This window comes from Neolamprologus multifasciatus, chromosome 15 (genome assembly GCF_963576455.1).
Source record: "Neolamprologus multifasciatus chromosome 15, fNeoMul1.2, whole genome shotgun sequence".
Lineage (NCBI taxonomy): Eukaryota > Metazoa > Chordata > Actinopteri > Cichliformes > Cichlidae > Neolamprologus > Neolamprologus multifasciatus.
In genome coordinates, this window is record NC_140453.1 from 26020760 (window position 1) to 26046297 (window position 25538).

Here is a 25538-nt window from a genome sequence, read left to right on the forward strand (position 1 = left end):
AACATGTCTGACACTCATACTTAAGACAAATGGTAGGGGGTGTAGTAAGGATGTTGGGGGAAACAGGAACTCCAGAGGACCAGTCTTTTGTCTCTTCGAGGACTCTGGGAAGTAGCAAGGGAGTGTGAACCTTAAGGTGTGAAACAGCTGTGTACTGCCTTTGTTTCTGGAGAAGGTATTTAACTGAGAGCCATGCTAGGCTCAGTGAGACTCTGCTGACCGTCTGTCCCGCAGCCATGGGGGCTCCACAAGCTTGTTTGTAAGTTGTCTTTGTGTGCTTGGATTAAATAATGTTAGCTACCGCTCACCGCTCGTCTGCAGGCTTTATTTAAGTGGAAAACTTCCACAACAAAATGGCGCTGCGAGCAGGGTGGTCCGTGTGGTCGCTGAACAACGGTTCCGTGGACGGGCTGATCATCCCTGAGGAAAAAGGTACCTTTGTCCTACCAGCTGTTGAAGCGAAGGAAATGGAGGAGTCACGGAGCCGTGTGTTTCAGTCACCACCGAGACCATTTTGAGGGGACCTCTGCAGATGGGTGAGTTGTAGCTAACTTGTATACAGTCATGGAGAGTTTTTTGTCTGGCCGAGGGGGGGAACGCTGGCCGACCCCGGAATTCGAGTCTCCGGGAGGAAAAACCTGGTGGTTTGAGGCCCCAGGCTTGTGTTGGGTACGGTCCATCACAAGGACATTGGCTCGAGCGCGCTGTTGGGGAGAAGCCGGCCCAGACCTGTGTTCGGTCCAAGTACGTCACAGGGACAGCGGTTCGGGTACACTGTCGGAATCCATTTCTGCGTACTATAGTGCACAGAGTGGCGGTGTTCGTTCCTTGGTCCGTAGAAGGCAAGGACCTCACGGGGGACGCCTCGTGTAGTAAAATGGGCTCTAGATCCAGTAGATCAGCAGACGTTCCACCAGGCGGCCAGAGACAAAACTCAATACGTGACTGTATGGTAAGAATTGAGTAAATGTGTGGTGTGTAAGATTGCAGAGAATGGTTGTGTGGGAAAAGTTGATGTGTGTGTAAAAACAGTGAGAAATGGGGTTTCAAAATGTTGAAAATGGGGAACAAAAACAAGGAAAAAAAAAAAGAAAAAAGAGAGGAGTGTAGAAATGTGTGTAACAGTTGTTTCCAACTAGCGGGAGAGGGTGGTACTGCAGGCCACCAGCTCTCCTAGGGTGGACACACACGAAAAATTCTTTTTAGCAGAATTGTTGATAAAAATAAACAAAAAAAGTAGGAAGAGGGCTTGGTGTTTTTCAGCGTAGAACAACTACAATCTCTCTGGGTTTTTAAGAAAGGGGAGTTCAGAACCAGAGAAGGGAGATGTGTTGTTTAAGCAATGAGAAGAATGATCAAAATGTCTCAGTGTGTCACTTGCAGGTGAAGAGCAGACCCGGATCAATTTTCCACGTGCAGCAGTCGGAGGAAAATTATAGGTTAACACCATTAGAAACACTCAAGCCAAGTTTTGGCTGAATTGTTTTACAGCTTAACTTCCATGTGTTTGTCACCCTGAGAACACAAGCTCCAAGAATCTCTCCCTGAAGTCAAGAAATGCAGTTCCAGAACAACGAGATGGATTTCAAGAGCTCACGGCAGTATCCTGAGCAGTGAAGAAAAGGTCCAGCAGCAGCAGCTGTGCAAGACAGCGACAGCAAGGAGAAAAATGGCATCATCATGACTGGATGGATGGATGTTGTTACGGATTCAAATATTGGGAATGGATACAGGAGGAAAACCAAAATAACCACACTGGTCCGGCCGGGTCAAGTCAAACGATGATTTAATGAACACACGCATGGGAGATGGACACCATACACAGACAGCATCAGATCTCAAAATGGTGGAGCCTTGATCAAACTCTTATAGCCTCTAGTGGCCCCCACCTAATCATAAAAGCCTAAACATTCACATTCTTTCTCTCACACAGCGCCTAAGCTACGACCTTGGCTCCCTGTTTATCTGCTTCTGCTGATGGGGCAGAATGCTCTGTTCTCTTCCAATCAGACAAATAAGGCGATGACTTTCTGTGAACAATATTTTCTTATAACTCAGCAGTATAATGCATCACAAAACAATATCATTCATTCACAATAAATCAACAGTCTAATGTACTGCAAATCAGTTTACCAAATGTAATAATTATCACCTTCTTCTAGTTCAGGAGCATAATGCAAACTGAAACTACATAATAATTCACAATCTTTAATTAGGGGTCTAACATGGCATAAAATAATATCATAATCCCACAATTCCCCCTGATGAGCTCTTTAGACATAAAGAGCTCACTTACACCCTGCAATCCAGTGTTGCCGGGTTCATTTCTCCTTACTCCTGAGGCCTTTTGTCCCCCTGTTGGGTGAACCATATGTGAGATGACCTCTGTGTTTACGCAGTTCAGATGCAAGAAAAACTTTTATTACAACAACAACATTAGGTACAGATGATACTCCCATCACTCCCCAGTTCTCCCACAGCTTTATTTCGGTGCTACCTTATACCCTCCAAACGTACTCAGACTAGAACCTCTGTCTGAGGAGCTTTTAACCTTTATTTTATTGCTGTAGGCACCAGTGTCTTCCAGTCGGGTGATCCTCTGCTCTTGTTTCCTTCAACCTCAGGGGTTAGACAACCCTTCAGTCGTTGCACAGATCAGGGGATTATTCTGCCCCGATTTCAAACAATGATCTGTGTATTCTGGGATCACAGCTGTGTTCCCCAGGAAAAGGAACAGAAAGGTGTTCTCCTTATGACCAACAGCCTCTCGAACGTCGTTGGTGTGGTGTTCCTGGATTTCCGTCAACCCCTTCATGATTATTGCTGTGTTTATGGGATCCATCCTTTTGAGGTGACTAACTGGAGCCCAAAATGCCATGACACTTGAACCCAGTTGATGTTTCCGCAGTCACCGTGTCTGTCTCTGCTGCCAAGGATCCTCGTATATCTGTGACCTCGTCTGGTGTCTGTTCCTTTCTCTGTAAGAGACAGAAAACCAAAACACCTCTCTTCCTAGCTCTAACAATCTAATGTTGCTGTCTACTGATCTTTTGGTGATTCAGAATTTGTTTAGAATATTCAGAATGTCCCAAGGACTTATCCTAATTTAGTGTATGTGTGTGTAAGCGTGTTTGCATTTAGCCTGCTGCACTCAAGGCATTTCCTACACTTTATCAGTCCGGACTATCGCCGAACGAAGCTTATGACCTTCAAAAAACCGAGTGCCAACTCATTATAAGCACATTTGCAAGATATGTATAAAAATGATTAAAACCACTCATTCTAATAAAAGACATAAAAACAAATTAGCCATCTCTAATTCCAACATGTGTCCATTAAATCAAGCTAGAAAATTAAAAGAACAGGTTAGTGACCTCATAACTTAGAAAGTATCGGACTTTCTCCTATCCAGTGTCGTTGCTCCAGTCTTGTTCTCCTGTGTTAGGGAATGAAATCAATTTAATTGTCATATTAGATCTGTTCAACTCCTGGCTCCGCCCAGAGCCTGCGTCTTCACAATCGTCTACAAACAAAACCTGTATTATTATGAACTTCACTTCAACATGAACTTGTTGACTACTTTTGACACCTGTAGATACAAGATTAACATGGGGTTATAACAATCACTGTAATACAAATGTTAATATGTCAATAGCTTCAATAAATGTTCAATGCAATGCTTGTTATATGATTCTAATGTAACAATAATGCTGATGCTAAAATAACAGTAAAACACACCCTTTTTATCCCTTACTGACCACACCAGGGGCATCTATGTTTTAATTCAGCCATTAAGCTCACCTGATTCATCACTGAGCCCCACCGGCACTGGCATTTGACAGGGTGGCGCTGCATATTCTTCCTTTAATGTCACTATTTTCAATCTGTTAATTAGAGTGCTTAAACATGAAGTAGACTACGTCCACAACAAACCAATACAACTGTGAATGTGGCCAATTATCAATCTATTACCAATCAATAACAAAAGATAGCTTTTATTTTTATGCATGCTTTTAGTCAACCACTCACCCAGAGGATCTCCAATCCCAGAAAATTCCTTCTCCTCATTTAATGAGTCTGTCCTCCTTCCATGCCCTGGTAACTGGTCCATCCAGAGCTGTATCATTATGAAATATACATACAACAAGCCAAACCACACCTTGGTCACACCAACCCTTTTCCGCCCTAAAGATGTCCAACGCCATCTTAGTCTGGACTGTCAAAGGTGACTTTAACGCTGCCTGTTCCGACAATCCATTTTATAACATTTCCTGGTCAGATTAGCCAATCTCTGCACACTGGAATAAACATAATCAACATGATCAACATTTTTCCTGCGTGTTTTTCACCATCTTATTGATTCCAACGCTCCATCCTTATGTGGTTTGCTACATTATGTTTATCTAGAACTCCACTCTGTCTCTAAATGTGTGAAGAATTTTTCATGTTTGGGGTCAAATTTTAAGAATTTGACCATACGTGAAATTAATGGTGTTATTGTAACATGGTAGACCAGTGTGCCTGTGTTAATTCAGCTCCATATTATTGTGTGAAGTTGCACTGGGTTGGGAGTGGTTTTTTGTGTGTGTGTCACATTTTTGGTGAGCCAATGGCTGGAATGGGGTTGGACTAATTAGAGGCAGGTGTACTTGATTGCACTGATACACTGGTCTACTTATAGCCCACACTACAAACACTGCTGTGTCATTTTGTCTCTCTGTGCATGTATGTAATGTGATAATCTGATATGTTTGGGATGTATGGGTTTTGCGCTATGAATTTTATACTGAAGGTGTCATTTTGTCTCTCTGTGCAGGCCAGGGCCTATTATATGCCACAGCCTAAAGGCAGCATAGTTGCACAGGTTGGAGTGATCACTGGCTATATGCTTGCAGGGTAGTGGGTCTCCAAGGACAACTTCTACCCCTGTTAAAGGCAACATGTGGAGTGCCACTGGCCGTGTGGCATAGCTGGCTCTGGCCTTGGGACTGTGTGTTTTTATTTGATTCATGAATGGGACACTGGACTGTTTTATCTTTTATCTCTTGATATTTTTTGTCACTAAATTATCTTTTAGAATTTTATTGACTGTCATCGTTTTGCCCACGACTGAGACGGTTGGTCAGACCTAAAATCTTTCTTTGGGTGTGTTACATTATCACCCCCATCGGGGCTTACCTTTCCCACTTCTGATGATATTCCTCCCTATTCTTTGCAAGTACCCGCTTTTGGTGGCGAGAAACTGTTGGTGTGGTCAAGTGGGCGCTGTAAAAACAAAAGCTCAGGACAGAACAGTTATCAGTCATGTACTTCATACAAAATTAGCATATATTGAATTTCATATTGATCCTCTGAGTGTAATGGTACATTTTAATTTTAATTTATCAAAGCTAAACACAATAATTTTTCTTTATTTTGCTCTTGTTCTTGTGCAGCACCACCTGCCCCTGTCGGTTCTATCTTACTTTTCTAAATTATTGACTATTTCAATCGAGAACCTAAATGACGTGGACCAAGGTTTGTCATTACATATCTCTATTTTGAATGTGACAAGTCTATCATTCCCCTGTTATTCATACACAGCAAATTCAAAAGTGTTAAATGTTTTGGTGTTAGTAGTCTTACGGTGTGTTCACACCGAACGCGATGGACGCGAACAAAAACGCCCCAAACGCCCCTAATTTGACGCGTGCACATTCGCGCCTCAACGCGTGTCCAAGAAAAATCCATCGCGCTTCAAAATATCATATTTTGACGCGCGTGAACCGGAAATGTGGGAGGGATGTGGGAGGAAGTTGTGCCAGACCGGTATCTTTGCAAGATGGCAGCTGTCGAGTTAGCGCTTGAAGAGAGGGTCTCCCTTCTCTATGTACTGTCGAGAGCAGAGCAGCGTCGTAAAAGACGCCCTCGCCGTACCTGGGTCCATCAGGTCCTCCAGAGGCATGAGCAGTTTGGTGAGTTTCACCATTTGCTCCAGGAGCTGCGCCTGGATGACGGCCAATTCCAGCGACATCACCGTCTTTCACTCGGCCAGTTTGAGGACCTGCTTCCCCGGGTCGGTCCCAGAATCGCCCGCCTAGACACCAATTACAGGCGCTCAATCCCACCTGCAGAGCGCCTGTCCATCTGCCTGAGGTTAGTAAAAGTATTTAATACGGTAGTCCTTTATTGATACGTGTGCTAATACATGCTAAACCATCCATTTATACACTGCTAACATGGATGTGCTATGCTAACAGTGAATGCTCTCGGTGTTTACTGAAAGCAAACTGTGGTACGGAGACGACTGTTTATAATATTTCTAGTGATACTCAGAAGGTCTCATCAAGTCCCGATTTAATTCGATTTATGCTGTTATCAGTGTTTGAATGATAGCATGGCTGTGGTGTCATATCAATGTCTGCGCTCGGTGTTTGCTGATATCAAACTGTAGCATTAGGACCACTGAGTTAACCTTTGTAGTGATACTCACTCCTTTTTATTTAGACCTGGTTTAATTCTGGGATAGTTGAATATTTGTATATAATCACCGCGGACTGTTTTAGATTATATCTAATATATATCATGTAATTATCCTTATAATTACAAAATGTTTTATGTAAGATTTATGTTTTGGAATTTTGGAATTTCAATAATGTATTTTGTAACTGCAGTACACATAATACTCATTTTAAACAATTTTGTCCAGGTTCCTTGCCAGCAAACAACTCCTCCAGAGAGGCTGTCCTGGTGAGGGAGAAATTCATGGCTCACTTCTCGGTGGAGGGAGCTGTGTCTTGGCAACCAAAGGAGTAGCCTGTTTGAAGTCCGAGTGACTTCCCCACAACGGCTCTTTTAAGAGCCACCCACAAACCTCTAAAGAGTGTTCCTGTCTTTTTAAATTTTTCTTAATAAATGGAGCTCTACTCCAAAATAAACTAACCTCTTTTTACTCTCTTAAGTAACTTGTCTTCACTATGTTCCTGTATACAGTGTGGTGCAAAAGTTTGGGCAACCTTATTAATAGTCATTATTTTCCTGTATGAATCGCTGTTACAATGAAAAATGTCACTTACATATATCATATAGGAGACACACACATTGATATACACTAAATATTTATTTCATTTCTCTTTTGTGTCGTCAATTTATGCACCTGCTTGATTTAAACACTTATTGCACACTTTCTGTAAACTGCATTTCACTTCTCAAATATCACTGTGTGTGTCTCCTATATGATATATTTAACTGACTATTTTTATTGTGACAACCAATGATTTGTACAAGAAAATAATTACTTTTCACAATGTTGCCCAAACTTTTGCATCCCACTGTATTAGTATGTTTTGTCATTAGTATAATATGAAATAAATTCTACTTGTGTCAAGTCGGGTGCCAATATTTGCTGTGTAGTAGAACAGAGACATTTTGTCATTATAAATGTTTATTTGAAAAAATATAAATTCATTAACAAAAACATTTATCATAAATATATGAAATTTAACTATTTACAGAGAGACAGGAATAAAAAGGACCCAGCTTGGAGTGGAAGAGCCTCAGGGAGAAGGAGGAGAAAAATAAGAACATTGTTTCTGCCCTGGAGAGCTGCTGCCTCATCAGAAAACTACTGATCATTAGGGTCCAATGTTTCCAAATTTAACACAGCTGTGCTGTTTTCAAAAAATAATTTATAAATTTGAAATTTCACAAATTCTCGTGTCTGAGGCGGCATGCTCTCCAGAGCAGGAACAAGGCCGAGGAGGAAATGTTCAGTTGGAGACGGGCGTGGCCTCTTTAGGGACTCCAGGATGGCCAGCTCCACCGCCGATGGACCGTCCTGGGACCCGTCCCTTGCCCGCCTTCGAGCTGTCCTCCTCTGTGGGCCTGTAAAACACAGCACAAAACAACACAAAGTAATGAGAAGGCTGCTACTAGATTTTCATTTTCAAAATTGAAAAAAACATGATATAAACAGATTGGTTGTAGATATTTAGTAAAGGTGATCACAAGGGAATCCAAGCAAGTAAAAAGCTGTCAGTGCTTGATGTTCATACCTGTGGGTGCAGCAGCAGGAGCTGAGGGACCAGGGACTGGAGAGCCAGGAGAAGAGACAGCTGAGGACTCTGCTGCATGATTACTTGACTCTATGAAGACAATATTAAATGTTAACAGGTTGAAGACAATAGTCATAGAGAATATTATATTATTATATACTTATATACTTATTATTATATACAGTGGTCTCTCATTTATTGCAGCACATGAACAGTAGTCACAGTTCTCACAAGTTGATTCTCAAAGTGAAAACCTTTGTCGATTTTAAAACGTAAAAGTATTATGCCACGCTTTTTCTCTGTCTGCAGCGCCACTTTTGTGCGCCTTTTTTGCTCCCGGTGCAGGTGTGTATTTCCGAATGAGGGTCATAGTTATGAGTGTTTTTGTGCTGTTTTTTTCTATTGGACGTGATGGTTATCAAAACCAAACATGATAAGTTTGGCAAGCGCAGGAGACACGACACGGAGGAGATTTGTCATTTGGGCTGCAGAATGCAATGCGCATTGTTGAAAGCTGTATGGTGCAATAAAAAAAATCAGCGAAAAGGCGAGGCAGTGACGGATGAACAGCGGGACTACTGTATACTGTTTATTAATAAACAAAATATGTTCCTGTATGACAACATGCATAAATTAACTGCCTACATTAACTCAATGTAAACATACCTTCTGACTGACACTCCCCTGCTGCCTCTTCGGGCTGTCCCTGGTCCTCGGGGGAGAAGTTCTCCACGGTCCGCACCATATTACCGCTTGTCTCCCGCGGGGTGAGGAAGGGGTCCAGAAACCCCATGACCGCGAAGAACTTCCATCTTCTCCCCGATCCTGCTGCAGACCCACTCCTCTTCTCCTTCTCTGTCTTCTTCTCCTTATTATAAGTGTCCCTGAGGCTCTTCCACTTTCTCCTGCAGATGTCCTCTGAATAAACGCATTATCTTGTTAGCGGAAAGGTATTTGTACATCAGTGGGAAAATAGCGGGACAGTAGGCGGGCTTGCTAGCTTTTGCGCAGGTTCATCGGGTCAGTCTGAAAATTAAAAAGAAGGAATGAACTTACCAGGTTGCCCGATCTCCTCACTTATGTGTCTCCAAGCTAGGTCCTTTTTATTCCTGTCTCGGTAAAAGTAGTAGCTAGCATCATATAGCTCCGGGTGATTAGCCACGGCACTGATAAGCTTTTCCTCCATACTGAATGAAGAATGAAGGGCTTTGGCTGGATCTGCCCCTTTGACCTAGGTCAGAGCCACGTCACCAGGCTCCTGATTGGTTGTCGCGGCGCGATTTGACGCTGGAGTTCAGATTTTTCCAACTCGAGCGGTAGACGCGAAACGCGCATATGCACAAAATGCAACACAAAAACTCACGCGCGTGGTTTTATTCGCGAGTCAAACGCGCCAGACGCGCTACACTGACGCGCGTTTCACGCGTTTTGGCGTTTTCGCGACGCAAATCTGCTTCCGAATTTTCGCGGGACCCACAATCGCGCGTCATCGCGCTTTTCCATTGACTTTACATGTAAACCTGACGCTCTATTCGCGTCCATCGCGTTCGGTGTGAACACACCGTTAGAGTTAATTTTACTCTAAGTAGAGTCACATTCTTTTAATGTAACTCTCAGGTGTAAAATCATAGTAGTTAAAATCGAGTGTTAAAAATCAGTGTTTCTATTTCAAATCTCGAGGTGTTACAATGGAAACATTAACTCTTGACCTCTTAACTCTGAACTCCTACAAGGGCTATGACACCAATAGAGTAAATTCACAGACTCCGCCCCCAGCACGGCTCCAATCGAAGCTGAAGTGAAGCCGTTTCAAAACATTTTGCTCTACATATTTGAGTTGTTTGCCATGCTTGGTAAGTCATGTTTTCAAAGATTGTTTCAATTATTGTTATTAGCTTTTACTTCTGTGGCTCTTTGGAGTTGAGACAAAGCTGTGTGAAAGGCATTAGCCATGTTGCTCGCTGATAGCATAATATTCTGTTTTAGCTAGCTGAAAGGTATTGTTTGCGGGCAAATACCACAGCCTTGAAAAAAAAAGCTTGCATGTGAATTTTAAGTCAAGTTTCTTGGTCAAATACACTTAAAACAATGTCTAGAATGTGAAATGTTGATATAATGATGCTACTTGAAGCCTGAAAACGATCTCCCATAAAAAAAAACGAGCAAACAGCAGTAGCAGATGTCCCAAGTCCCGACTGAGTTCTACGTTAGCATTTAGATTCCTCCAGAGTTTTGTGCACATGGTTTTAGGTAAAAATGAAAAAGGTTGAGGTTTTACATTTAGTTCAGTATTACCTGTTGTCTGTGTCCTTGTCTTTTGGGAAAATACTTTACACAAGTAATGGCTCAAAAAGGATTCCTTTTTTTTTTTTACTGTGCTGCAATTGATTTGTGCCATTAATTAGTGTCAACTAATTTTTATTCAATCTCCACATAGGATATGCTTGTGAAGATGGAATATGGGGGAGAGCCGAAGTGCGTTGAAGTTCCACAAAGTGATGAATGAAGGACATGCATATTGTATTTTGTATTTATTGAAATAAGTGATGAGAATGCTGTTATTTGCATTTACCAGCTCACCTATGTCAGACCTTTTGATAAACGAAATTCTAATGAAAGTGAGAACATGTACACTGTTACATCTTTCAGAAAATGTTTTGAAATTGTGGTGCACAGTTCAGAATAAATGTTTTTCAAAAACCATTGCGTCTTTTTAGTAAATGTTTGTTTCCAAAAGAAATTTCTAGAAGTTCAGAACAGTAAAATTCCCGCTTTTTAGAATTAATTAGAAGATAACTCCTACGTAGCTAAACTAAAATACTCTTTGAGAGTTAATATATAACCTCTTAACACCAAGTGTCAAATTATCAACTCCAGAGAGATTTGGTGTTTAACACTAAATCAGAGTTAACGTACCAACTCTCCAAAAAGAGTCAAATTAACACTCTCTGGTGTGGACCCATATAGACACTTTAAAAGTGTTGAAATCAAATCTGACAGTGTTAATTTGGACATGCTGGATTTGCTGTGTAGGTATCAATAGAGTTTTTTCTTGCTTTTTCTATCAAAATTGATTAACTTTTTACAGTGGCCTGCTATGGTTAATAATAACATGTTCAGTCTTGAGTGAAATCAAAGCTTCTCTTCACTTTAGCATTTAACATTCCCAACAATATAATGTGCTGCATTAATCGAAACACAGCTAATAAAACACAATTTTCTTGATGGAAACATCAGTAGCTCAAAATTAGCAACCAAAGGGTTAAGTCTGCAGTTCACACTCATGTGAAGCTACAGCCTCCCCCCTAGTCTCTGTCCTCCTACTCCTGCAAAAACAAAACAAAGCGAGACAAAACATCCACCCTTCTTTTACAAGCTGGGTGAATTGTTTGTAGACATGTACTAATCCTAAAGTCGGTATCGTTTTTGTCTCAGTGTCAAGTCAGTTTAAACATTTAGTCGTCAGTCCATCACAGTCCAGTCACATGCATACATTCACACACATTCATACCAGATATTGCTGATAATGGAGTCTCACGCGCAACCTAATCAAGCCTCCATCACCAGCAAGATGACGTCATCATTTTAAAAGAAAAACAGTTCCTTGTTTTTTGGACTGGATTGACTCGCTGCAATCCTTTTAGGCTCAGGACTTCTCATGTGATCAATGTCCCATATAAGTGAATTTCTCCAGAGCCCATTATAATCATGGAGAAAAATACTTTGCAACTGTTTTCAGTAAGAATGTTTTATAGCGCTTTAAAGTTCAATCTCTCAGGCCTGGATTAAAGAGCTGATTTGTTAAATCAGGAACTCACAAAATGCCAAAATATCACCACCGGTGGATCACTCCTCTCAGATGTTCTTATTTCAGTGCACTGTAACAAAAGCAAAAACAAACGTGACCAATATAATACTCATATTATAACAAATACTGGGGCCCATTGGAAACATGTCCAAGCATAAAACCATCTTTCTCTCTCTTAGAGAGAGAAAACAATCCAAACCTCACTGATAAAATCAACCTAGTGTTAAGCAAAACCCAAAATCAACCAAAACTTCACCAGAAAGTTTTTTCTCCGTCCCGGGACAATATTGTGTAAGCATACAGGTACCGTAACTTCTTTTGCACTGACAAAAACGTGTTGGACTTATTTGATTCAATAGTGGACACTAGTTGCACACAAAGGTTTTGCTTTGGTAGAAACTTAAACAACTGAGTTAAATCAACACAACCTTTTCATATTCAGTAAACCTGTGCATTTTGAGTTCATATTACACGATTAAGACATGTTCATATGGAGTAAGTTAAGCTCCTGGAATATTTTAATCCTTCACAATTCTGTCATTTTATTTCAACACTATTCAATAACTTTTATCCAGATTCTACTTGGTCCCTTAAATACTACATGTTGTCTTCATATTGCCTACGGTTCAACAAAGTCTAAATTCTGGTTACCAAAAAAAATTGAATGGGTCTACAACAACTACCATCCTCCTATCTTTATCCTAATTGCACGAGGGCTGGGAAATAACTCTAAAGTGATAGGTTACGAGGCAGGGTGCACCCCGAACAGGTCACCAGTCTATCACCTAGAAACAAACAACCATTTACACTTACATTCACGGCTAATTTAGAATCATCAATTAACCTAGCTCTAATAGCTGCATGACTTTTCACTGTGGCAGGAAACCAGATTACCCAGAGAGAAACCACTGCAAACTAGCCAGACTGTGGACTTGCACCCAGGACCTTCTTACTGTGGAGCAACAGCACTAACCAGCATGCCAACAATGTAGGAAATACAGGGAAGCTATGATTTCCTGTTGAATTTTGTACAGATCTTTAAAGCCTGAGGCAATTGTGTTAAATACACGTGGGATGCTTACGTAAATCCAAGGGCTGGCCCCCTTTTCTTCTTTTTTTTAATTTTTTTTATATTTTATTATTGTTATTATTTTTATTTTTATTTATTTATTTTTTCAGTGTGTTCCTCCTTCAATTAAATCTCAATCACAAAAATGTGGCGCTCCGAAGTAAGGCTCACACCGTTAATTCATAATTTTCACTCTGTACCACTGCTCCTTATCAGGCTGTGTGAAGCACAGTAAACAATTCAGTCGAGGCCTTGAGCCATAAACAGACATCACTCACAGACATTGTTTTCATAACCAAACTGCCTTAGACCCTGTCCCCTAAATCTACACAAATGCCCTCTGGGTGACATGAAATGCATTTAACCAATTAACAATCAATTACTTCTTGTTATTGTAACAAATTCTGTATTTGGACGTTTGCGTGCAACATTTTGCGTATCAGCATAGCATTTGTTAGTAAAGCATTCTTCATTGCAGCAGCGTGTGTGTATCACTCTTCATTGCACAAACATGTATATGTATGTGTGTATGTGTGTGTGTGTGGATCACTTCTCAGTAAATTAAATCAGCATTTCAATTTGTGTGCGTGTGTCATTTCTCAGTCAATCAACGAGTGCATATGTGTTCATATGTGTGTTTCTCTTGCTTCTGAGTCAGTGTATGTAAATGTGTGTGTTTGTGTGTGTTTGTGTTCATCACTTTCCTGTTCCGGTGTTCTGGGTAAACCATGGCCTGAAGCGTGCTCTGGGGTCCTGCTCTCCTCCTTTTCAGTCCGTTTGGGTCCATTGGTGCTGCTGCCCAAAGTTCTCTCCATACTGGTTCTGGCCCCAATTGAGGCAGTCCTTTTCTCCAGTTTCCTGCATCTTCTCCTTGTCCAGCTTCTCCTTAACTTGACCCTTTTTGCTTCTGCATCTCCTTCAGGGTTTGCTCCTTGTGTTGGAGCTTCTCGTCAGGTTTGGCAACCTCCTGCTCCAGCAAGCTCCGGCCTGATTTTAAGTCCTGTATCTGGGACTCTAAGCCTGACTGATGGGTTCGATTAGCAGCCAGCTCCTCCTGAGCCATGCTCAGTTTCTGCTCTGATGTCTTGAGCTCTCACTGAGGGCAGAAACCTCAGAGTCTTTTCCGTACACGTCAGATTGAAGTTTATTGATGTTTTCCTTGCTTTGCTCCACGACCTTCTGCAGCTCTGCTGTTCGGCTCTTCTCAGAGGTCAGCTCCTGACCGAGCCCCGACACCTGTGCCTTCAGCTTATGTTCTTCTGCTGCTTTTGTCCAATCTGAGGTGCCTTCTGACCTCATTTACTCCTCGTGTCTCTGGCACGCCCTTTTTGCTGCCCGATCCTCCGTGTTGGTCCATCACTGTCCTGCACAGTTTTAATGCAGAGTTGTTAAGGTCAGCATTCTTTTGCTCGGCCTCACTTTTCATCCGGGCTTAATAGGCGTCTCGTCACAGCTCTGTCAGCTGAAGCTGTCTGGAAATCTCCCCCGTGTAGTGAAACGGGCCTTGGATTTAACGTTCTCCGTCTCCGCTGCATGAGATCTCTTTCCTGCAGCACTGTTGACATTCTCAGGCTGTTGTTGTGAGTCCAGCTGCTGTAGCATTTGGTCAGGGTCACATCAAAGATGGTAGAAGGGAGAGCAAAGATGGTAGAGGGGAGAGCAGGAGTCCAGGTCAGCCTCGGCTTTCCGGGCTGACAAAGCAGCCTGTAATTAAGCATAAAGAGAAAAAACAAAAACAAAACAAAAACAGACGAACAGGAAAATGATGTTATTTTGGCTGTGTTATTCAGAGAGGGGCCAGGCCCTGTGTCAGCCTTCTCCCCCCTTTTTTTGTTTTTTCTCACTATATAATCAACTCCTAACCCACCAAGTTGACAGGACAACACAGGTACACGTTAAAATTCTTAAAATCATGTTTAATAATTCAAAAAAGGAATTTTTATTTCATTCAGTAATCTCTTGTATTAATCAATCAGAGGAAAACATGTCACAATTTGACTCTTTTAACCACTAAATTTGTTGTTTCATCACTGGTTTGTGATTTACCAGTGTCTGTCTTTTTGAAGTCAAGTTGTTGTCCTGCAACCCAGAGAGTTTATTTGTTAGTAGTGGATAGACTTTATCATTTAACAACATGTGTATGTTAAGTTTTGCTGCTTTAACCTTGCTGGAAAATCTTCACGTGTTCATGAATGTAAGCTGTTTCTTCATTGCGTGTATGTGCGTTTGTGGGTGGGTTATTTTAACTTTTTTCTCAAACAAGGCATTTCTCTAATTGTGTGTGTGTTTTTAATTTTGTTTCCCAAATTTTTATTTCCCACCTTAAATAACAGCATTCCATGTCTTCAGCCAGGAATTAGAGCTTGTTTGTGAGATTCAGGGACACATGGTGCCAAAAACAATTCAGTGAAAAACTTGCCTGAAAATTTCCAGTGATGGTAGCCGATAACTGGAGGAGAAGATGTCCTTTAAGCTTCTTTTTTGGGTGGGGACAAAGTGAGAGGTCAAACTGTAAAATTTTGAGCCAGAGCTTGGCCTGTGTGTCGTCCCAATTTTATTAATCTATCCTTTTGCTGCTGTACTCAGGTCTCCTGGTTGAGAGAAATCCACCTGTATTAAGAGACTAAAACATTAATTTACTATTTTTCTTACAACATCCATTTAGTTCATCTACCTAGATTTTACTCTCTCTCTTGGTGCATAGTTCACACAGTCAGGCAGTTGCCTTTTATGGGCATGCAAGTTTCCGGTCACTTACCCCCAGCAGCTGCGAAGCCGTCTCTCCCATATCAAAACTCAGCCAAACATTAAACATTCACCGTAGTGATTTAAAACTTTATTTGTAATATTGTAATCAGCAAAATCAGCGTTTTAATTACAGGCATGTATCATTGTTTGCAAATCATACTTATAAAACTCAATAACACGCTAAACAGGAAGTCCTCTGTGGGCTTCACAGCAGCCACCTCATTTGCATGTTCACACACTATCTAAAAATAGCTCGCAGCGCTGCAGCGCGCTATCGTCACACACAGCCTCGTTTCACACTCAACTCTCTATCTTATTTTACACAGACGTCTTATATTTACAATCACTCTCAGGCCTGAAAGTTTTAGCGCCTACACAATTTTGACAAATTTAAGATAACGGGTCCAACCGAAGAAAGTCCAACTTTTTTGTAATCAATTAACCAGTATCAGACTCTAACTGTATCTGGCCTCATCTCTAAAATCCCTAACTCAATTTACAGTGCCCAAAAAAGCGCAGATAAGGAGACTCTAACTCCTAGCTTGTTCCAGGATGCCCATACCCCACAGTCAAGCCAACTGAACTAACCCTGTTCGCCGACAGGTCAAGGTCGCGCGTCCGCGGCCAGGAGGGAGCGTAACCTCCAGGCACTGCGCCTCTTAGTGGACTCTAACCACCGTTCTAACAAAATTTATAATACTTTTAAACCGCCGTCAACCCTCTAAAACAAGAGTATGACCGACGCAGATGCAACGTTATGGACAATGGAGCCTCTAACTCTCAACATGGCCAACACAGATGCAATCCTTTAAACCAATGGAGACTCTAACTCACAAAATGACCAATTCCCTATCAAACTACCTGAGACTCTAACTCAGTATTATTTTCCTTTACCTTGGGACTCTAACCCAGTATTATTACCTTTACCTGAGACTCTAACTCAGTATTATTACTTCATCTTGGGACTCTAACCCAGTATTATTACTTGTAACCTTACTTCAAGTTTCAACACTCATGAGATTTTTCATCAAAATCAAAACAGACACTCACCGGCAACTTTTACTGAATAGACATTTAATTTCATCGTCCAATTCAGCACACTTCGGATAAAATCAACAGGCCTGTGCCTACCTCTTTTATAAAGGCGCCTGTCCACTCAGTTCGATTGCCGGATAATGTCTGCCCGTCTGACCACCTCGGACCGTCCAAGCCTCCAAAACTTCCATCCCAATACCACAGGACGAGCCCCCAAAACTGTTACGGATTCAAATATTGGGAATGGATACAGGAGGAAAACCAAAATAACCACACTGGTCCGGCCGGGTCAAGTCAAACGATGATTTAATGAACACACGCGTGGGAGATGGACACCATACACAGACAGCATCAGATCTCAAAATGGTGGAGCCTTGATCAAACTCTTATAGCCTCTAGTGGCCCCCACCTAATCATAAAAGCCTAAACATTCACATTCTTTCTCTCACACAGCGCCTAAGCTACGACCTTGGCTCCCTGTTTATCTGCTTCTGCTGATGGGGCAGAATGCTCTGTTCTCTTCCAATCAGACAAATAAGGCGATGACTTTCTGTGAACAATATTTTCTTATAACTCAGCAGTATAATGCATCACAAAACAATATCATTCATTCACAATAAATCAACAGTCTAATGTACTGCAAATCAGTTTACCAAATGTAATAATTATCACCTTCTTCTAGTTCAGGAGCATAATGCAAACTGAAACTACATAATAATTCACAATCTTTAATTAGGGGTCTAACATGGCATAAAATAATATCATAATCCCACAATGTGCATTTCCAACGAGCTGCACCTTCACTGTGTGTGAATGGACTTTTGAAAAGACTGCTTGAGTTGGACATTTGCCACTTTCGGCGCAAAAAATGGCAAAATAAGACAGTGGAAAACACAGGACAAAGCTGAAAGACAACTGACTCTCACTGGACTGCTGCAAGGGGGAGAGATGAGATGAGACCACAGCCAAAGGAGAAGGGGACAACATGGAGGAAGGCTGTTGTAGTGTGGGAATGAAATTTGGGTTTAGGAAACTGGGAAGAAAAAAACGACTGCCTTGCGTGGAGAATTGAAAAGTGTCTGGAGCACCGCAAAGAGGAGAGGTACACAAAAATTACACAAACAGAATAATGCATTAATCCTACTAACACAAACACACATGCAATGAAGCTCATGAAGACCAAATAGCATTTTAAGCATGCATTTCTGTTACCATCATCTTGTTCGGTTCACTTAGTGAGTTAAGAAGTCATACATAGACGAGTGAACTAGTATTATTTTTGGGGAAGGATGATTGAATCAGCGGTGAACAGAATGCTGCGGGAGGGTCAAATGAGTGGGGACTAATAGATTATTGAGTTTCTGGTTTCTGATGTGTGAGGGAGGTCTTATCATGACACACATCTGGGTACATGGGGAAAACAAAAACTCATTTTCTAATAGAATATTGCTGTTGTGTGAGGTGTGTGTGACTGGTGGATGAAAGTTTTGGGGATTTACTGATGCATTTTCCTTTGGTACCACTTTGAACCTGCCAATTAGTTTTGTTTTTTCATCATTCTAAGAGAGTATGCTTAGACAACTTCTAAAAAGAGGCCTTCATATTTTTTGATGTTTAACAGTGCACTAAGATTTTTGTTTGGCAATTTTCTCTTTTTCAAGCAGGCCTGCAAGATCGGAATTGAAAGCGCTATACACAACATGTTGAACAATCGCAAGTGAGCTTCTCCAAAATTAAAATGGGCTCAGGAGAAAGCCACTTATTTGGGACAATCAGAAAACAAGTCCCTGGCAAAAAGGATTCAGCGAGGTAATCCAGTCTAAATTATTTTTTTTCTTTTTGTGAAATGACGTCATTGCTGGCAGTAGAAACTTATTGCGTCTGTTGAGAATAGATTCCTTGATATAGATCAGAGTTAAAGAGAATATAGTTTGTGATTGCTTGCAACATTATAATATTGTGGTAATGGGTGTAAGGATACAAAATAGAAAATAGGCCTTGGATGGGAACAAAGAACTGAGGTGCAGGACAGAAGGACAATCAACCCCCACCCCCAGGGCAAGAAGCAAGAGTTACTGAGGGTGAGGAGCAGACAAAAGGCAAACGGACACTACCTTAAAAGGAGGTGGGGGTCAGGGTGTCAGCGCCCTTGGCCACTGTACTAGTGTATTTCCATTGTGGGGGTGTTTACTGTAGGGGGGAGGAGACCAGAGGTTATAACTGTAACTGTTGTGTGGAGTTCTTTAGATCAGCCTTTAGCATAGGACTGCATAGGAATGCAGTGTGCTGATCTCCAGATGCATCTGTAAGAATAATGGGTAATAAAAGGATTGTGTAAAACATGGAAACATCTCAGAGTGATCTCTACCAGGACCAAAAGAATCAGAGAGACCGGCGTTGTCTCAACAATTTGGTGCCAGTGACCCGGATCTTGGTAGTTGATCTCCATTTGGACCTTGGCTGAAGCGGAATGGACACTGAGGGTATTGCCGGCAAAAAACAAGGTAAGCAGAACCTGTTTAATCGAATCTGCATATTGGAAATTAAGCTAAATTTCACCCAAAAGTGTCCTGAACGCAGAAGTCCGTAAATTTTGATAAGAGATGTGTGTAGAACAGAGCTGGTTTCTCTAAAAGTGAGGGTTTGAGGCCCAGAAAGCAGGACTTTCTAAATTCTATTGTCCTTGGATGTGGCTGCCCCTCCTATGAGTTGACGAATTCATAGGCCCAGACGGCGTTTCTGGAGCTAGGTTTGAGGCCTGGGAAGTTCAGGACCCCCGAATTCTACTAAAACGGTTTGAGGCCGAGGGAGTAGATTGGCTAAAGATTCCTCCCTAAATTCTACTAAAACGGTTTGAGGCCGAGGGAGTAGATTGGCTAAAATTCCTCCCTAAATTCTACTAAAACGGTTTGAGGCCGAGGGAGAAGATTGGTTAAAATTCCTCCCTAAATTCTACTAAAATGGTTTGAGGCCGAGGGAGTAGATTGGCTAAAATTCCTCCCTAAATTCTACTAAAACGGTTTGAGGCTGAGGGAGAAGATTGGTTAAAATTCCTCCCTAAATTCTACTAAAACGGTTTGAGGCCGAGGGAGCAGATTGGTTAAATATTCCTCCCTAAATTCTAATTTGTTGTGAGTTTGTGTTTTAAGAAAACTTAGGTTTGAAGTGTGATTGTGCAGAGAGTAGCATGTGGCTGAATCTGAAGAACAAAAGGTGTGTGTGTGTGTGGGGGGGGTGCTCCTTTGAGGACAAAGGAAAGTTGTGTAGGTGTGTGTTTAAACTACCTGATGACCAAAATGGAGGAGGTGTGTGTAAGTGCCATGGGGGGCAAAATGGAGGTGAGGAGCAAAATAGAGGTGTGTGTGTGTGTGTGTGTGTTCCTTTGAGGGACAAAAGGGGAGACAGCGGATTACAGGGGATTATTGACAAGACAAAATAGTAATAATATGGAGAATTTGATCAACAACTAGATGAGAGCAGTTGGGGAGAAAGGAAAAGAGAGGTTGGAGAAGTGGATTAAGAGGTTGATGTGTGGGTGTAAAACAATGGGGTAAAAAAAAAAAAAAAGTAAAAATTAAAAAGAAAAAATAACAAAACAAAAAAAAGTGTGGAATTGTGAGAGGGGAGCGGGTGATACTGCAGGTCACCAGCTGCCCTTAGTGGACACAAAAGAAAAACAGAATAGGAGTGTGGTTGATGAAAAAAGTAATAATAATATGAAGAGGGTTTTGTTTTTCTCAGTCAAGAACAACTAAAATCTTACTTTCAGGGTTTTTAAGACAGGAGAGAGACACGGCTGGAATTAATTGGACATTACAACACAAGGGGAAGTGAAACTAGAAACACTGAAAAGACCTTCAAAATAAAACAGGAAACACACCAACTGAACTCTAACACAGATGCAAATTTAACACAGACTGGGGAGACAGAACATAGGAATGTGGAACAGGAGGGCACAGAGGACACAAAACACTAGGGATAATTAGAAACAACCCAAAATAAACAAAACCACAGAATGTTAATGAACGTAAACATAAACACGGAGTCCACAGACTCCGGACCAGGACAGTGAATGATCAAGTTGTCTCAGTGTGTCACTTGCAGGTGGGGAGATGGACCTTGATCAATTCTCCACAAGCAGCAGTCGGAAGACAATTATAGGTAAAGATCATTAGAAACACCCAGCCCAAGTTTTGGCTGAATTGTTTTGCAGCTTCCCGTCCTCATCCTGAAAAAGCAAGCTCCAAGGAAGCTAATCTCTTCCTGAAGACACGGAGTGCAGTTTCAGGAGCACAGGCATGAACATTACAACAGCAGAGTCCTGAGCATAGAGGTCCAGCAGCGCTATGGGCAAACGACATCAGAGAGAGAAAGAGAAGATCCATCATCATGACTGGATGGATGGAGAGATGCAGTTCCAGCAAGCTGCAACTTCACTGAGGGTGAAGGACTTTTGAGGAGACTGTCTGAGTTTGACATTTGCCATGTTTGGAGCAAAATGGCAGTGAAAGAGACAGTGGGAGAATACACAGGACAAAGCTGAAGCGAACTGACTGCCATTGGACTGCAAAGTGGGATAGGAGAACGGAAAGAAGGGGCAAGTGAGGACACAGGAATGCTGTTTTAGTTTGGGAAATCAAATTGGGTTAAGGAATCTGGGGAGACAAACGACTGCCTTGAAGTGAAGAATTGAAAAAGTGTCCAGACCACCACAAAAGGGGGAGGAAGACAAGCACTAAGGTATGCAAGTGCACTGCTGGACAAAACGGAAAGGCAACACCTCACATGCACACAACATGTACTGGGGTAGCACAAAATCATACAGGAAGTGCACACATCACAAGAGGGTACCTGTAGAAGGGGTTAACAAAACACAGTGTGGTTGCCAATGGTAACTCGCAAGCATTAGGATTTAGCTGTGCCTGACTATGATTGAGATTTTTTAATTTTTATTTAGGTGTTTCTGAAGCAAAAAGGTGGAGCAAAAGAAGTTTTGTTTCAGAAAAAAGGGGGAAGGTAAATAAAATGACATAAGTACAAAATGCATGAACAGGAAAAGTTGGAGGGATTTAATTGGCTGATGCATTTTTCTTTTGTTACCAAGTTGAACCTGCCAATTAGATTTGGTGTGTTTTCATTTTTAGAGAAGGAATATTCTGGGACAAGTCCTAAGACTACGATTTTATATATTTGGTTATTCTGGTATTTTGATTTTTTAACAGTGCACTGAAAGTTTTGTTTGACAATTTTCTCTCCTACAAGCAGGCCTGCACGATTGGATCTGAAAGCGCTATACTAAATTTTGGCTTGAAAATTATCGCAAACTGAGCTTCTCCACATTACAATGGGCTCTGGAGAAAGTCACTTATTTGGGACGCAATCAGATAATGAGTCCCTGCCTAAAAGGATTTCGCGAGGTAATCCATTCTAAAATTCTTTTTTTGTTCTTTTTGAAATGTTGTCATATTGCTGGCAGTAGAAACTGAATGCGACACAAGAGGTTCTGCTATTAGCAATAAACACAGAAAGATGACAGCAGCAGCTTGCATGGGCTTTTGGGCCATGCTGACTTAACCTTTTAATTGCCACTTTCTGTGTCTGTGAATTTATCAGCGGTGTGTTATTCATGACCTTGTATTGTTTACAGTGCAGAGGTCACTGTGAGAAATTGTGCATACAAGATGCACTGGGCTAACATCTACACCATTTTTCTACAGCAGAGGGTTAATCATATGATTTAATCACATGATTTGCAACAGGAAACACCACTGGCCAATTTTTTTAAACACAGGTTTACAGGCCTGGAGCAGAGCTACTCCATGGGAGAAGCCCTGGAATTTTTAAGAGAGAATGGGCAACTTTATTGTGCATCTCTAATTGTTTTGAATTGACACATGGCAAGGACCATGTGGCAAAAGGGGTTTGCTGGGGTAGTTTTAATTTTTAATTACAGGTTCAGTGACCAAACTGACGGAAGGAGATCACCCATAAGATGCAGACTGAGACCTGGAGAGAAGGCTTCAAGAGCGAGCAAGAGAGAGAGCATAGCTTGCTGCAGGAAGCACACTGTCGGAAGCCTGGTGGGTACGTCGGAAAGTGATCAAAAGAAAGTGGTTGGAGCCGAGGTGGACAGGACCAATCGAGTTGGTGGACAGGACATCGCATGCTGTTCGACTGAAGGGCAAAGGTGAAGCCGGGTACCACTGGAGCCAGTGTGCAGTAGCTGAGGAGCCAGGAAGGTCGGTGAAGGAGCAAGGTGCAACTTGAGCATTTGAGCCCTGACTCAGACGAGTCAGAGAACACCCAGACCTCAACCACAGGGGCAGAATAATCCCCTGGTCTGTGGCAAGGTCTCAGGGTAGTCTACCCCTGAGACTGAAGAAAGAAGAGGAGAAAGAACGCAGAGACTCACCCCACGCTGGAAAAAGAAGACTGAGGGAATAGATAGTGAAGGTTGTCTACTCCACACCACCCTATTCAAGCAGTTAAACAGAGTTTATCTCAGGAAGTGAGGAAAGCATTCACACCAGGTCTGGTCAGGTTTAGGAAACCAGTTATGCCCTAGGATGAAGGAGAGGTGTGATGTGATCTCTCATTGGAGAGATCAAAAGGGGGATTGTTGAGAATAGATTCCTTGATATAGATCAGAGTTTAAGAGAATATAGTTTGTGATTGCTTGCAACATTATAATATTGTGGTAATGGGTGTAAGGATACAAAATAGAAAATAGGCCTTGGATGGGAACAAAGAACTGAGGTGCAGGACAGAAGGACAATCAACCCCCACCCCCAGGGCAAGAAGCAAGAGTTACTGAGGGTGAGGAGCAGACAAAGGGCAAATGGACACTACCTTAAAAGGAGGTGGGGGTCAGGGTGTCAGCGCCCTTGGCCACTGTACTAGTGTATTTCCATTGTGGGGGTGTTTACTGTAGGGGGGAGGAGACCAGAGGTTATAACTGTAACTGTTGTGTGGAGTTCTTTAGATCAGCCTTTAGCATAGGACTGCATAGGAATGCAGTGTGCTGATCTCCAGATGCATCTGTAAGAATAATGGGTAATAAAAGGATTGTGTAAAACATGGAAACATCTCAGCGTGATCTCTACCAGGACCAAAAGAATCAGAGAGACCGGCGTTGTCTCAACACGTCACGAGAGGTTCTACTGTCAGCAAATAAAAATGGGGACTGACTGGACTGACAAAAGCTTTGACTAAGTTGACACCAGTATGCAAGATTGCACCTCCACCTTGACCTGACAAAAGGGTGGATGTATGTATGTTTCTTTTTACAGGAGCAGAAAGGTGACAGCAACATCCTGGGTTGCATGAGCTTTTGAGCCGTGCTGACTTAACCTTTTAATTGCCACTTTCTGTGTCTTTGTAAATGGACTGATTCTTATATAGCGCTTTTCTACTCTCCCGGAGTACTCAAAGCGCTCTATACAACACGCCACATTCACCCAGTCACACCCATTCTCACAAGCACTTTATCTATACTTAGTGCTATCTAACTACATTCACACACATTCATACTCCGATGGACGCATCGGAGAGCAACTTGGGGTTAGTATCTTGCCCAAGGATACTTGGCATGCAGACTGGAGGAGCCTGGGATCGAACCTCCAACCTTCCGATCAGTAGGTGACCTGCTCTACCTCCTGAGCTACAGCCACCCCAATTTGTGAATTTACCAGCGGTGTGTTATTCATGACCTTGTATTGTTTACAGTGCAGAGGTCACTGTGAGAAAGTGTGCATACAGACGCGCTGCGCTAACATCTATATCACTTTTTCCACAGCAAAGGGTTAATCATATGATCTAATCACATGATTTACAGCAGGACACACCACTGGCTAATGTTTTTTCTTACGACAGGGCCTGGAGTGAAGCTACTTCAGGGGAGAAGCCCTGAGAATTTTTAAGAGACAATGCACAACTTCATTGTGCATGTCTAATTGTGTTAAGCTGACATAGGGCAAAAGAGGGTTTTCCGGGGAAGTTTTCATTTTTAAATTGCAGGAACCATGACATGAGGGATATGGAAGGATTGACTGAGGCGCAGACGCAAACTATGACTAGGAGAGAATGCTTCAAGAGGACCACTGAGAAGCAGGGACCATCTGCAGGACAACAGACAAACGACAGTGGGCTTCCAAAGGATTGTCATGAGGAGATTTTGAACAGCAAAATCTTAAAATAAAATGAAAGAGTTTCGTCGTTGACGCTGAGGAAGACAACTAAGGTGTACGACGTGCTCTGCCTTAAATCTACAGCCACGTTGGAACAGAAATCGATGGATGAAGAGAGCGTGCTAAGCTCCAAAAGTGACAGCGCAAGGAAGATCAGCATTGGAATTATGACTCTGTAAATGGCACAGACACCAGGAGCCATGACTGACTGAGAATGACCACCTAATGCTGTTTCACTTTGCCATGCAAAGTACTTTGACACTCTGGAGAAGACCTTTCCTCTGTATCATTGTTGTTTCCATTTGCATGTGGGAGCTTAGATTGTGGGGAAGATTAAAGATGAACAAAGGGTGGTGGAAGAACAGAACAGTGAGGATACACAGTGTGAAACTCCTTTAAGTGTACAATAATGTTGATGTGATATACAGAATATCAGGAAAGAAATTCTGGTTTTAATGTGATTCTTGATTTTAGAATCAAAGGGTGGGATTGTATAGGAATTTCTTTCACCTAGATATTAATGACATTATTTTATTGTATTAACATGTCTGACACTCATACTTAAGACAAATGGTAGGGGGTGTAGCAAGGATGTTGGGGGAAACAGGAACTCCAGAGGACCAGTCTTTTGTCTCTTCGAGGACTCTGGGAAGTAGCAA

At 41.9% G+C, this 25538-nt stretch overlaps 1 protein-coding gene and 1 long non-coding RNA gene across 2 annotated transcripts; one reads left to right on the top strand and one right to left on the bottom strand.

Moving 5' to 3' along the window:
* Positions 1-1288: 1288 nt before the first annotated feature.
* LOC146502233 (uncharacterized) lies at positions 1289-10733 on the top strand. Its single transcript, XR_014869207.1, has 2 exons — positions 1289-6135; positions 6689-10733. It is a non-coding gene; the product is annotated as an uncharacterized LOC146502233 (long non-coding RNA).
* LOC146502234 (uncharacterized) lies at positions 7406-9219 on the bottom strand. The gene is made up of 4 exons (XM_085132212.1): positions 9090-9219; positions 8700-8951; positions 8034-8123; positions 7406-7863 (listed from the first exon to the last, which is right to left on the bottom strand). Exons 1-4 carry the CDS (start codon positions 9217-9219, stop codon positions 7604-7606), a joined length of 732 nt encoding a protein of 243 aa, XP_084988338.1. The 3' UTR covers positions 7406-7603.
* Positions 10734-25538: the final 14805 nt, after the last annotated feature.

Excerpts from the sequence above, each read along its gene's own strand:
- LOC146502234 (XM_085132212.1), bottom strand. The coding sequence starts at position 9,219 with ATGGAGGAAAAGCTTATCAGTGCCGTGGCTAATCACCCGGAGCTATAT. Across the intron at positions 8,952-9,089 it reads TGAGGAGATCGGGCAACCTG|AGGACATCTGCAGGAGAAAG; the intron begins GTAAGTTCATTC and ends GCGTTTATTCAG. Across the intron at positions 7,864-8,033 it reads TCCTGCTGCTGCACCCACAG|GCCCACAGAGGAGGACAGCT; the intron begins GTATGAACATCA and ends TGTGTTTTACAG.